This window comes from Tauraco erythrolophus, chromosome 7, assembly GCF_009769465.1.
Source record: "Tauraco erythrolophus isolate bTauEry1 chromosome 7, bTauEry1.pri, whole genome shotgun sequence".
Lineage (NCBI taxonomy): Eukaryota > Metazoa > Chordata > Aves > Musophagiformes > Musophagidae > Tauraco > Tauraco erythrolophus.
This window is the reverse complement of record NC_141471.1, coordinates 8,717,743-8,731,545: the sequence shown is the minus strand read 5'-3', so window position 1 is coordinate 8,731,545 and position 13,803 is coordinate 8,717,743. Positions and strand designations below refer to the sequence as shown.

At 39.6% G+C, this 13,803-nt stretch overlaps 1 protein-coding gene across 1 annotated transcript in view; it reads right to left on the bottom strand.

Moving 5' to 3' along the window:
• Window positions 1-13,803, bottom strand: part of DPP6 (dipeptidyl peptidase like 6) — a 430,344-nt gene that overhangs the window by 35,471 nt on the left and 381,070 nt on the right. The window contains exons 13-16 of the mRNA XM_086614246.1: window positions 6,680-6,787; window positions 5,997-6,088; window positions 4,456-4,503; window positions 2,213-2,331 (exon numbers count right to left, since the gene is read on the bottom strand). Of these exons, the coding sequence (XP_086470372.1) occupies window positions 2,213-2,331; window positions 4,456-4,503; window positions 5,997-6,088; window positions 6,680-6,787 (367 nt within the window). The remainder of the gene's footprint in view (window positions 1-2,212; window positions 2,332-4,455; window positions 4,504-5,996; window positions 6,089-6,679; window positions 6,788-13,803) is intronic.

The following is a 13,803-nucleotide window of genomic DNA, read 5'->3' as shown; positions in this document are numbered from 1 at the left end:
GGAATAACTCCATGAAATGTAATGGACTGATATTTTTAGGAAATAATTGAAAATGGAAATCCTACCAAGATCTCTATATTTTTTCATGTATACATATTTTGCAAAGATAACTGAATGGAGACATTGACCTCAGTTCCACAGTTCAAGCTGTGCTGCCTTTGTGCTACACTGAGATTTCAGTTTGAGAATTTAGTCCTGTATAATGAAAATTCACACAAAAATATATTCATCAGATGTAAAAAGATCTAACTCTAATGACCTTATAACAGATATTGTTTGCAGCAGCTGAGAATCTGGCCCACAATTTGTCATGCAAAATCATTATCTTGTGTACGTGCCTTAATAGGCACACTAATAAAACTCTATTAATCTCTTAAAGTATCGCTGCAGGTTTTTGTGAATGGGATATAATGTATCCACCTCTTAACTGTTGGTAAGGCCCTTCAGAAACCTTAATCTTGTTTTTCACAAATGTTTCTAATTACGGTAAAACAATTATCTCGGTGCAAAGCAAATGGACACTACAGACAACTTTTTCTGAAATGAAAACAAGAAGAAAAATACACTAGGTTTTTGCTTTAAAAAGACAAACTTCATAAACATAATAAGGTTTACTACAAAAATGAATGCTTATTGGGAAATGACACTTCTCTGGATACGGCTGCCATAACTCTAGATTCAGAGATTTACAGGAAGTCTGTTAAGTTCATTAGTCCATTGTACTGCTAATGCTACTTCTCTGTACTGTATTGCCAGGTATTTTTCAGAATACCTATAAAAGCCTCCAAAATACAGTCTATCTTTCCTTCTTGGGGCAGAACATGTTTTTACAAATGTCCATGTCCAGACGTTCTGCTTGATGCTAAGTTAACCATTCTACTTCTCCACTTTATCTTGATTATCCTGGTTATTTCCCATTTTGCCATCTCAAATAGTTCTTCTTTATCCCCGGTGTTCACCACAAACAGTTACTGGCACCAATAAACACTTGCCAGGCAGAGAAAGCATGGTCCATGCATCTCCAAACAGATGGCTGATGTCCAGCAGAGAGACTACTTAACTGCTCTATGACAGTAGACGCTTTTCTTTAAGTTACGCACATGTTTGTTTTCTCCTGAATTGCTGAAAATAAGGCATTTCTTGATGGCTTGTTGCTTTGCAATACTTGTTTCAGAGGGCATGCAGCCTTTTGAGCTGCTTATAGGACAAGGAGAAATGGCTTTAAATTGAAGGAGGGCAGATTTAGATTAGATATAAGGAAGAAATTTTTCACTCAGTGGGTGGTGAGGCACTGGAACAGGTTGCCCAGAGAAGTTGTGGCTGCCCCATCCCTGGAAGTGTTCAAGGCCAGGTTGGATGAGGCTTTGGGCAACCTGGTGTAGTGGAGGGTTTCCCTGCCCATAGCAGGGGGGTTGGAACTAGATGATCTTTGAGGTCCCTTCCAACCCAACCCATTCTATGATTCTATGACTCAATCACAGCAGCGGACAACTGGCGTGCATGCAATGCGTGTGCAATGTAGGATAATTAAGCAGAATGAAATTACACAGGATTAAATGTTACGGAGTTTTGCATTTATTGTTAACAGAGCTGGAGAAAGATGACTTTTATGACTCTTCTCCTGAAATGTCCTCTATCCTTAGCCTTTTGGATACTCTAAGGCATTTTCAACAAAGGAAATCTCTGCGGGACCTGTAGATTACTCCAAATTCAGGTAAAATTGTGACGAATGAGCAGTGAAACACTAGATATCCTGTACTCACATTGTCCACTAGGTAGCTTTCTGCAAACTGCTTTTTCATTGTAACTTACTTACTTTAAATCCCCCTGGTGACTGTATTGGAACTGTCCCAGTCACCCACAGTCAATTCCACCTTGCTGGGTTCTCTCTCACAAACTTTCTGATGTTTTATGTGCTCTAGGTTTTGCTGTTATTTTAACTTAAGGATGCTTGGAGTGGCTAGAGGAACGTACCTCTATAGTAGTCAGACATGCACAGAAAAAGGTTGCACACATCTGCTTTCTAGTTAAAAAGAAAAATACACAAAAGAAAAAAAATGTGAAAAGTAAAGCTTTAAAAGCCAAGTGACCCAGATATCTATGGCCAGCCTTTCAAAGCTGCCCACAGGTATGCAGGATATCTAAAGATGTCAATAACAGCTCTAAATCCTACCCCGAAGTACAACAACTGCAATAACAAAACCCAACATACCTTCACATGTCAGTAGAAAGTATTCCAGATTGTGACTGAAGGATGCACTGAAATAAGTACAGTTTTCAATCAGATCACAAGACAGACACCGTCTGTTGAAGTTTCCATTTGTGCTTGCGCTGAAAAAGTTAATACAAGTCCATGAAGGTCACTGAGCAAATGTTATCAGGAAGCAACGTTACTTGAACCTTACTGTAGTGTGGAATATGAACATAAATATAATGTGTCCAACATTAGCAAGAGAAAAAGCATTTCCATTGGTTGGGTTTAAATAGCGGTAACGGCTTTTTTTGTTTGCCTGGGTGGAGAATATGTAAAAGGATATTGATGTCTTTTTTTGCAAGGTCGGGTGGTTATGGAGGAAGGTATAGTTTTTAAAAGAAAATGATGGTTGCAATTTCACAAGAGGAAGTCATAATTTGGTGAATGAAGGCATGAAACAATGGAGCAGTATTTCTACACCTACTCATATTATAACAGACAATAAAAAACTAAAATTACTTTCTTTAAGTTTCCTACTGGTTGCCTCGCTGATCTGATTTGCTAGCAGCTGCCTCAGAGGCCAAAACCCTTTTTGGGTATTTAAATAGTTGCTCGTATAACATCTAAGTAGAAAGGAAAGATTGAATTTAGGGATCTGTTTTTGAAGAAGGTAATGTGGCCTGTCCATACCCTCAGAAGTGCTTTGTAAGAGTCTCCTGTATGTCAAAGAATGAATTACATGTTACTGGAAAATATTAATAAATAACATCTGCAATTTGAGAATATTAATTATTAGATCTTTCCAGTATTACTGTAAAGCAGATGAGTGTTTTTTGCTACCCTTTAAAGGCAAAAAAGATGAGGCAGAGCAAACTGTTTAGAACCAGAGACTGAACTGAGTAGCTTGGGGGTTCTTGTTTACTCTCAGATCACGTCCCTGCCTTAAATCCTGTTTACAAACTAATAAATCAGACACAAAAAGGAAAAAAAAAACCCCAACCCTAAACAACCTAGATCTTCATCTGATATACGCTGTCAGAGCTCCAGTGCTGCTCTGTCAATGAACATGTATCAAGGTTGCTTCTGAGCTGACACCCTTGGGCTGGGACGAGAGACAGTCAAACTACTCGATGCAGGAAATCAAACACCTGAAGTGAGGCCAAGACCACTGTGTAATCAAAGGAAAGTCAAGGATGCAGACATTTTGAGCATCTCTTTCCCTGTTGCCCATCTCAAGAGGTGAGGTTAGGGAGGCACCAGGGTGAGCTGCATGTCAGCATGAGTGAGGAGTGGGAAGCACTTTGACTCATGCTAGCAGCTCTTGAGCAGCTGTGCCTGCACTCAGCTTTTAAAATGAAATTTTCTTCCCATTTCAATAGAAATGAAGGGTCAATATAATTTTTTGTTTTCTTCAAGAAAATAAACACTATGCTGAGCTACTCACAAAAAGCTGTGGAGTGCAGTGAAAGGAAAGGAAAAAATGATTCAATTACAGGTAATTTAGTTTGCTCTGGTTTCCTTCTCACTGAGGAAAAAAAGGTATGACATCATGGTAGAGAAGGAAGACGTATTGACAGTCTCTTATCAAATGATGCTATCACTAGCTCCACCCTTCTCTGCAGATGCTGAGATGACAGTACGAGGATTGAGAAGAAAAATAGGACAAATGGAATAATGATTATAAAACTATTATTTCGAAGTTTGAGTTTCCTCGCCTTTGTAATCTGCTCCCATGATACTTTGCAATAGCTACACTACCAACAGCTTACTATAAACCAGTCTTTTACTCATCATGCAGTTACCGAGGATACTAAAGTCATCTGGAATTGCAGAAAAACATTTGCAAACATAATATATTGTTATTTCTTCACAATTTCATGAACAGGTGACATGCTATCAAATTTCCATGAAAACTGCTATCTGGAAGTATAAAAACAGTTAAAATTGTTAGTAATTCTGAATTCTTTCAAGTGTTAAGCAGTTCTGTTGGAAAGTTTTGTGGCAGTTTACCAATCTAGAGATCAATTTAAAATTTGCAATAAAATGAGAAAATTGCTAGATGTAAAACATTTCCACATGTCAAGCATCTTGTTCACTGTTGTTAAGCTTTTCTGTCTATTCCAGTGACACTTCGCAAGATCTTGCAATGCCATTAAAGACAAACACATAAGAAACTGTTTCTATTGCAATCGCTTGTGTAATGACTCGCACAAGACTGAAAAAATGGGAAATTCTGTATTTGAAGCTAGTAAGGCACATACCTGTATAAATGTCGCCTCCTTGGCAAATCTTCTGTGCTGTGGAAATAACTGGGGAAAAAAAATCAAAAGGCAATTGTATCATTAGAAGAGTGTTTACAAGTATCTCATACCTCTTCATTCACATAGTCATTTTCCTGATCTTGTAAAGGCAAGGAAAGTTTAAACTGAATTAGAAAAACATACAGAGGGACACGGCACTGCAGAGACTCAAGCAAGTACGTCGTAGGCTGCGCTGCAGTTAAAACAGGCATGGAAATGTTTGGGTCCTAGACTGGCCATGTCAGGTGATCAAAAAGGATCAAGTGATTAAGTGGAAGACCTTCACATTTTTACTTCAAGATTTACGGCTCAAAATTTCCTTTAAACGCCTTTATTTTTTCTTTAGAACCAGTTTTTACTTCTGTGACCACTTCTTATTCTTTGTCCAGATAGATATCGAACCCTGGTCTGATGTGAAACTCACTGAAACACCTTCTTTGAAAAAGAGAGTTGGACTTTCAGGAAAGAAAGAAAGAAAAACAGAGCATGAAGTTGAAGAATACTTCATCGCACTTGGTTTGTACTGAGACTGTGGTGAACTCCCTTTCCAGCTAAACAGCGAAAGCCCTGTTGTAGGGTGACAGCTTCTGAAGGTAACAGAGAGGTGCTGCTGGAGGTGATCAACCTCGGTCCAACGTGCCAGGTCCAGACTGATCCTCCAGATGCATTTCACGTGAATAATGACAGATCACAGGAGCAAAAGTTGTGTCTATAGGGTGAATAACATATCAGGCAGGATATTGAGCCCTGCTGATCTGCTTCCAACAAGCTGCACTTCCCTAGATGTACATTTTGATTGCACAAATTACACGTGGTATTTTCTGCTCGACTGGTCGGTTAAAATGCAAACAAGACTTTGGTGCTAGCTTGCTACTTAGCTGTTAATGATCATTCAATGTCTATCATATTCCAGAGACTTTTTACACAGTTGTTCAGTGACCTTAAGAAACTCAGAGGTGAGAGCCTTGTATCCACCTGAAACTTTGCCTGGAAATGAATCTATATGGTATTTGATTCCAGAAAGCCTTCCAAACATTTTCTTACAAAATTTCTTGAAATGTATTTTAAAAAGTAAACATTTACAGAGCTTATTTTACAAGCATAAAGGGCAAGTGTGAAGAACTTTTTTTTTTTTTAACTAAATACTTGTTTTCTAATGCACTGATATTTTTGCAGGTCAATAGAAGATTCTTTCTAAAACTGACTAGGTGGTCAATGAAAATAGACTTCTTTCCTTCATCAGTTAATATCAGAAGTTGCAGCAGGAGAAATCACTCCACTACACAAATGTATTTAACAGTCATAGAAAGGGAGATTTGAACTATACAGAGAAAATCAAAATAAGAGAAGGCATATGTAATGGTGCGAGAGGTTAAGCTAAAATGGAGATGGCTTCTCCTGCTCTCTTATCTCCATCTCATGCTCATACATTTCAGATGCATACACAACAGCATTGCAACTAAACAAAGGAAAACTGATTGGTTAGACCAAAGTTTACTCACATTTTATGTCTCTTTTCATCATACGCCAATATCTTTGTCACATCCCAATCGCCAGATGTAATAGCCTGTAAGTTGTCGCTGCTACTATTGGGCTGTCAGAAAGAAAAGAGAATTAGATTTCTTTATTCTTAAAAGAACATATCTGAGCAAAGCTTCTCTTCTGAAGAAAAGAGCTCTTTGACTCCATTGCCTATTCAAAATAAACCATGCATCTGCAATTTCCACCCCTCCCCCTGCTATTTCTATGAATCTGCAGGCATAGAAATAATAGAGAGTCAGAATCGTCTTAACCATAACTCCACTGAAGATAATGGGATAAATTCAGCAGAGAACAGCTTCAAACCCCTTCCTCTAATCCAGCCTGCCCACAAGCTTCTGATTAATCCTTTATGGCAGTGTAGGGATTTACTTATTTACGTACAACTAAGAAGGCATTAAAAAATCAAAACAAAGCAATGATATTGTTTGGAAAGAGATAGTTGATTGACCTTTTACTTCTGAGTATCTCATGTGGAAATTAATGTTATCTTATGCCCAGTAAAGCATCATTGAAGGTTTTCTTTTAAGCATAAGACCCACATTCTACATTTGCACCTTCCAGTCTCATGGTATAAGCACAGATATTACTTTTTATCACTTTCTGCTTCAGGTGAGACCCAGAGCAGCGGCAGTGAGTGAGTCACCTGTGACGATGACATGGCGATGTGGTAGAACTTCCCGCGACCTCCCTGGGGAATCGCTCGGACAAAGAAAAACTTCCGACCGTCCTTGGAAAAAATCGGCTCTTCATTCTGTAAGTGGCAAATGTAAGGGTTGTATTACCGTTAATTTGTTGTATTCAAAACTTCTCAGCACTGCAAAACCCTGTGAAATTAATTCACAGTGAAATAGAGAGTGTTCTTAACAGCAGCCTGAGGCAAACAAAAAGCCCACTGAAAACTGGAGAAAGTTTTGAAGATTATTGCTTCTTGCTCTTGGGAAAGCAGACACCTTTCAGCTGTGGGAAGACAGGGGGACAGGCAGCAAGGAGAGTTTCTTGGCTATAAAGTCAATTCCCATTTGCAAAGCAAAAAGTACACATATACAGCTGACTGCTTGGGGCAATTGGAATAAAGCCTTTAGAAACGGTTTGAACCTTGCTGGCACATGTATGACAAACCTTGTTTACTCTGCTGGAAGAACTGATCTATTCCTGTCCTCGAGGAAACACAACTAACAGCATCTAACTGCTGTCTTTTCCTACTCTCTTACAAATGCTTATTTCATGGAATTATTTATGAAGGGGAGGATATCTTGCAAAACTGTCTTTGACACAGAGCTCCCAGGTGAACGTGATGATTGACTTTTATTAGGTGACTAGAACTTTCAACCTGAGATCGAAGAGACTCAGCAGAAGGAAATCAAACACCACATATGGCAAGCAAGCATTTCCTGGAAGGGTCTTTGTCTTCTTTTTGTACACGAACCCCGAGGCACATGGGAAGTCTTCACTGCAGGAGATGGTTGAACAGCAGATTACCAGGGAAAGCAGAAGGATGGTCCATATGGTATGACACAGTAGCACTGTACCAAGGGAACTGCCCAGATGAAGCTCCTCTACTCTGCATCTTGAATAGTTGGGACTAAAACAAGAGCTAAACCTCTGCTGAACATCTCCTACAATATCAGGCTTTTCTGGGGACCAGCTGAGCCCTGCCTGCCCTGGCCCAGGTTCATGGCTCCTTCTTCTTCAAGGGCAGTCAACAGGGAAACTGTTGCTCAGCCTCTTCTGGGTCCTCCTTTGGTTGTGTTTATCAAACACCCTGGGTTTCTGCTTGGTGCATGTCTGAATCAAGATGCCACACTGAATCAGCAAGAACTTGTTGTACAGAGAGATTCATGGCTAACGGAAACTCCTACAGCAAAGGAATAAACATTTTTGTTTCTTATAAGCAGCCACATTATTCTTAATATGTTCCTTTGCTACCAGTCCTTTATTAATTAATTCTTTCCCACTATTTATCAGATTTATCAACACTGTATTAGGTGTTCAAACTGTTCATTTTTCCTTTTATTTTCCTCTGCTTAGGTTTTCAGTATATTCTAAAATATGCCCATTTACAGCTTGTTGCAACTTTATGAATTAATGGTTTCATTTATTTCTAACATTGTTCTGGAACTTGAAACACAAAACTATATTATTTCCAAATGTCTTTCATGGCAGGAAAAAACTCATTGAAAAACAACTGTGATAACTTGGGCAAACCTTCTGCTCGACAGGTTTTCCTTTACTGAGGTAAATAGCAACGAGTTCACTCTACGTTTCTATCTCTGTGCCTACTGCATTATGTATTCCAGCAATATGTCTCTGCCAGGCAGAGCAGGCGTTGGGCAGATTAGTTTGAGGTTCATTCAGAGCTACAGGGGAAGGAGGTACATGGCACGGATGACAGATGTGAGGCTTTAGCACTTGGCTGATGTTATGAGACAGCGTGTTCACATGTTCCCGTTGCTGGAAAGACAACGCATTAATATAACCAGAACTTTAAGATCTTGACAGAGACAGTGATTTATCTGGGATGGCAAATGGGGGAACGTCAGGTTGAGAGACTTTTGGAACAGGATTTTATACTGAAGGGATCTACACAGGGCATGTAATTAAAATATTCTGCATGTGATATAAACAGTTTAAGCCTTTGGCTGACTATTATTGACTGAATCCCACCATGTTAGAACAGAATAGCCCTCCTTGAAAGTAATGGAAGGTCAGTTTAATGCTGGTAAAAGAAAGTACTTTTCCTATGCAGCAGGTAGGAAATTTCTGGAAGTTTTTGTCCCAGGAGGCTTATGAAAGCAGCTGGTGTCAGAAGGTGCAAGAACAGATAAACAAACTCATGATTCATTTAGAGAACCCAAAGGGAATAGACATGGATATAAGTCTTGAATGCCTATAATATCTTTATTGTAGATAGTGGTGAAATATCAGAGGTTTGAACTGCAGAAAGCAGCCGGCTCACACACTGTCCTTAAATACCATCAGCTGCTGTGCCTGCTATGGACAGGATGATGGAGCAGAGGAGATAGTGGTGAGAGCCCGTAGGGCACTTCTTAAGTCCTTATGGCTCTTCATGTCTTTTTGCTCAGCTAGTTCTCTGTATTTATATAAACGAATTGTACCCAAATAGACAAGGCCAATTGCCAGAATCCCTTTGCTTTGTGCAGATGAAGGACAAAGCTGTCCTCATGTCAGCTACATGCAGCAATAACTCAGTGGTCTCAGTCTGAAGTAAAACAGGGGGGAAAAAAAGTATGATAACTCTTGTACAATTCCACATCAGCTTAAACTGAAGCTTAAATCTAAGTAAGTGTGAGTCCCTCATGCCATCTGCCTTTCTGGGACCTGTGTGCACAGACAGTGGCCTGGTTCAGGAAGCAGATCTACTCAGAGCTGCTCACCTGGAATAGGCAATTGTCCTCAGGGTGGAGGCGGAGGAAATACGTGGTTGGAGCTGAGGACTATGCAGTCATCCTCAGAGTTGAAGGAATAATCACTAAACGAAGGATGACCTTGTGGCTGGAGTAGATATTGGTGGGACCAACCAGCCTGAATTCCTATCAGTAAAAGAAAGCAGCAGCAACTTCATTTCCAGCAACCCGTTTATTGCTGTGTATCAAAATGATGCCACCAAAGACTTCAGCTTTGGTGGAAGAGATAAGGTGATGGGAGGCTGCTGAAGGGCATCGTGACACCTGGAGGGATCAGTGCTGGAGTTCACAGTTGTGCAACACAGGTCAGTCTATCTGGAAATGGTCCAGAGAAGAAGAAAACAAGAAGTGCCTCAAAGGCTTATCTCAAGTTTGGTAGAATCAGAATGAACGAAGGGACAATGCCAAATGCAGTCTGAGCTTCTGCGGGTCTTAGAGAGGGACATGAAGTCCTGGAGTAAGTAATAAAAATTAAAAAAAGAAATCAAGTGTATTCAATTGTGTTTGGAAAGGAATCACTGAGCATCACTGGATCTGCAGCCACTTGAGGAAGACTCCTCTGGTGAAAGAAGGAAAGGCAAAGTGCCTGCAGGACAGTGGAGAGTACACAAGTGTCTCTGACCTTGGGATTTGCATGATCAAATGTGCACTGGAACAAACATTTGAAAGAGAATTACCCACTTTATGTTGAGTCGGAGTGTGTGAAAACCATGTTGACCCATAAGGACAGCACCACCAAACCACCCACACATTAACATGGGTCAAACACTCATTGTATTGCAGCACCACAGGTTGCAGCTCCAACTTGTTCTGTCTGTGCTGTCATGGTTCAACACAGTCCTTGCTTCCTGGTCTTCTAGAGTACAGTGCTTCGCATGCTTTTGTCTGAACTCCACCTTTTTCCTTACAGAAATCAGTGGGAAAGCAGATTCTTTGAAATTTGCTTTTATTACTGACTGAGAATTGTAATTCCATGAGAATTACATTTTTTCTGGTTCATCCTCAAGCTTTAAAAAGGAAACCAATTAATCTGAATAATCCAATCCTTTCCAATTGATGCATTTTCCCTTCCTCAGCAGAGTCTCCTGCCCTCTCTGCCTGATCTACCTTTGGCCAGATCCCAGAATTGATGATTTTGCTCCATAAGTATTTATTCTGTCAAGGAAATCTCCCAATACCATAAGAGTCACAGGGCCATAGCTCTGATAAACAGATAGGTGTGACATGAATCTTTTTAACTGTTTGGATTTTGGTAAACACTTTGTCGAAATCCAATGAAGTGTTAAAAATGTTCATCGGCTTTACTGCGACAATGAAGTCATCTCCTCTTTTGGGCGCAGGGAGAAGATCTTTTTCCACCCCCTGCCACACTCAGCCCCTGGGGCAATGCTATGCTTCATCCTCTATCCCTGTCCCCATGCTCATCTGCGGTTGGGTGCACCACTCCAATGGTCATCTCTGAGTCTGGGGTATCTGCCACCAAAATGCAGGCTCATCAACTGGAGAGGAGTCCATGCCTCTTGGCATCAATCCTCTCCACTGGATGAAATCAGATCTCTTCATGTACACATCACAGACTATTTGTAGCCAGAAGCTACTTTGTTAGCTCTGGCAAATTGATTAGGGTATTTGAATTATGGGGCTTTGGATTCTATTTCGGCTCCATCCTTTGTCTTTAGGGCAACATTAGGTCAGTCATGGGTTTGTTACATGACAAAAGGGCTTTACAGGGTGAAAAAGTCAGTCTTGTTTTAAGATTCTCTGAACTGTGTTTTATTAAAAAAATCTCATTTCATATCACCTATTAAACTACATGTAAGAATCATTACTGGGTTATCATGCTGTCAGGATTAAGGCAACAGAGTTGTGAAAGAAAAATGGTGTGAGGTTTTCAACAACTCAACCTTTTGACAGAGCAAAAGTCTTTAGATTCAGACTGAGGTGATCTGAAATGCTAGGGAAATGGGAGGACTGGAAAGAAAAATGCAACCCAAAGGAACTGTTATCAGGGGAGGCCAGTGAGCCCACACAGGCAGTTGTGGAAGTTATATGTCTCTAAACAACTTTGTGGTAACCTCCTGATCCAGCTAATGTCAATGTCAAAGCCCACAGCCTTCCGTAGAGTTGGAATTGCATCCTGGTTTATAATTAAATTTGTTCAGGCCACATTCACAATTAAAATGCCAGTAAAGTTTATCTTCAGTAAGCGCTCAGAAATTGTCTTACTTCTCCTTTGCTGACTCACTGTCTGTACATGACTATCACTGGCACTATTGGAAAATGGCTTCTTCATAAAAATTAAAACAAAATTGTTTACAGCTATAATCACAGTATCAAAAATTTTACATATTTAAGCAAAATTATGAGTAAAGCTCAGTCTGGCTCTGATTCTCAGAAGTGCACAAGCAAGTATATAAATAAAAACAGTAAAAACTTTCAAAGTTCCTAGGCAGTTTTGGTGAAGGTGCCTGTTCTTATTTGTGCAAGAAGTTTGAAAACTCTGGCCATATCATCTGACAAGAAGTGACAGATACGTTCTAGCAAAACCTATGTAAATACTGTATATTTCTCATTATGCTTTGAGTACTTTATCCTATTTATCAGCTACACAATGACATCAGTATTTCTCTGTGCCTGTGTCGGAGAGAGGCTCTCCAAAGATTTTAGACTTGAATAAGATTTGTTCATGAACTTAAGGCCAGAAGAGAACATGAGATCATTTACTATGACCCTCCACACACAGACTATTAAATCTCATTGAGTTACCAAACTACTACAACAACAATAATATTCGAATTCATGGGTTGCATGCCCTATCTCAGAACTCCCAGTATTTTAGACAGCTGAAAAACAGTCAACGTTGTCATCCTTGAAGAATCCCTCATGTTCCTGGTGAGTATCTTCTGGTACTGATGTTTTTCTCTCCTCGTCTCCTGCTCCCAAACTAGTGTGAAGTTTGCTCCTAGCCCAGGAAGACCAAATGTACTTAAATTCCCAAGAAAAAGTGAAGCTTCTGTATGCTTTTCAAAACAAGTGTATGGAGTACTTTGAAGGAGTATTTTAAAAAATGAAGCAGGCAGTTAGATTTCTCACCCCTATTAATTTAAAATTGGGGTACTTTTCGAAAGAATGGTCAGTCGATGAACAGAACAAGTTGCCAACCAGGCAGTGGGTGTCTTCTTCGGGTGGGCCAAATCATGCTCAAGATCCCTTGACCGTGTAAGCACACTGCTCTCCGAACTGGTTGACTACAGCAGGCAATTAGGCACTTGGCTCATACACGTACACCTATATTAAAATGTCTCAACCAAGGAGTCATCATCTTGAGCTGAGTCACACTCCTGAGCTCCTGCAGTAGCTGCCTAATGTGCAATTCATCTCCTCCTTAAAGAGGTTAGGGGACTCGCAGTAGCATTTAACATTTTCACATTGTTCTCATAGTCAGACACACATGGCAAGAAAACAACTTTCCAGTTATTTAGACTAATGTGGCATAGAGTAAAAGGTAAATATAGACAATACAATTATCCTAGTAATCATATATTCAGTCAAAACTAGAATTTTATGTAATTTTGTTGTCAGAAATACAGGCGGAAGAGCTCTGTAATTCTTCAAACTCTTACAAGAGCTTCTGAAGGATAGTATCAAATGTCTCCAAAATCCATTGCAAGTGTTATCTTGGTTTTGTACTGAGATGTCTGACTCATTTGGCTGTAATGAACATCCTTCTCTAACCTCAAACTAAGTACATGATGTTTGGAGAGGAAGTAAAACAAACCATATTTCCCTGAAGGAGGCTTGTTAGAGACTGGCAGATCATTTACTACAGTTATTCAGGACAAAGTATCATCTTTTAATGCCTGTCTATGTAGTAGGCAAACGACTAAAGAACCACAGCAGTGTAAAAACACAGGTTCTACTATACTGCGTTAATGGAGGCCTCAGTAAATAGCAGTGAAAGGATTAAAACTATTCTTAGATTTATAAAATAAATGAATCCTGTGAAGATTTTTTTTTTTTTTTTTTTTTTACAGATACAAAGTATGGGCAATTTAATTTTCTCTTGACTTGGCTTGTCTTTGAAGCTTTTTTTCCTACTCAAGCCAACACTGTCCTTATGAATATAAAGAATACCTCAGCAGCATTTTCACTCTATACTGAGTATACCAGCCAAAGATTATTTGAAATTCTTTGAGCACAAAATCTATTTCCTCTGTAAAATCATTTTTTATCTGGATCAGACACAGCCTTTGCTGTAGGACAGTCACTGGAACAGAGGAGATCATTGTTCTTGCTGTGAACTGATGTACTGCAGTTTCTACAGGTTCTTGGATCCTTTGAA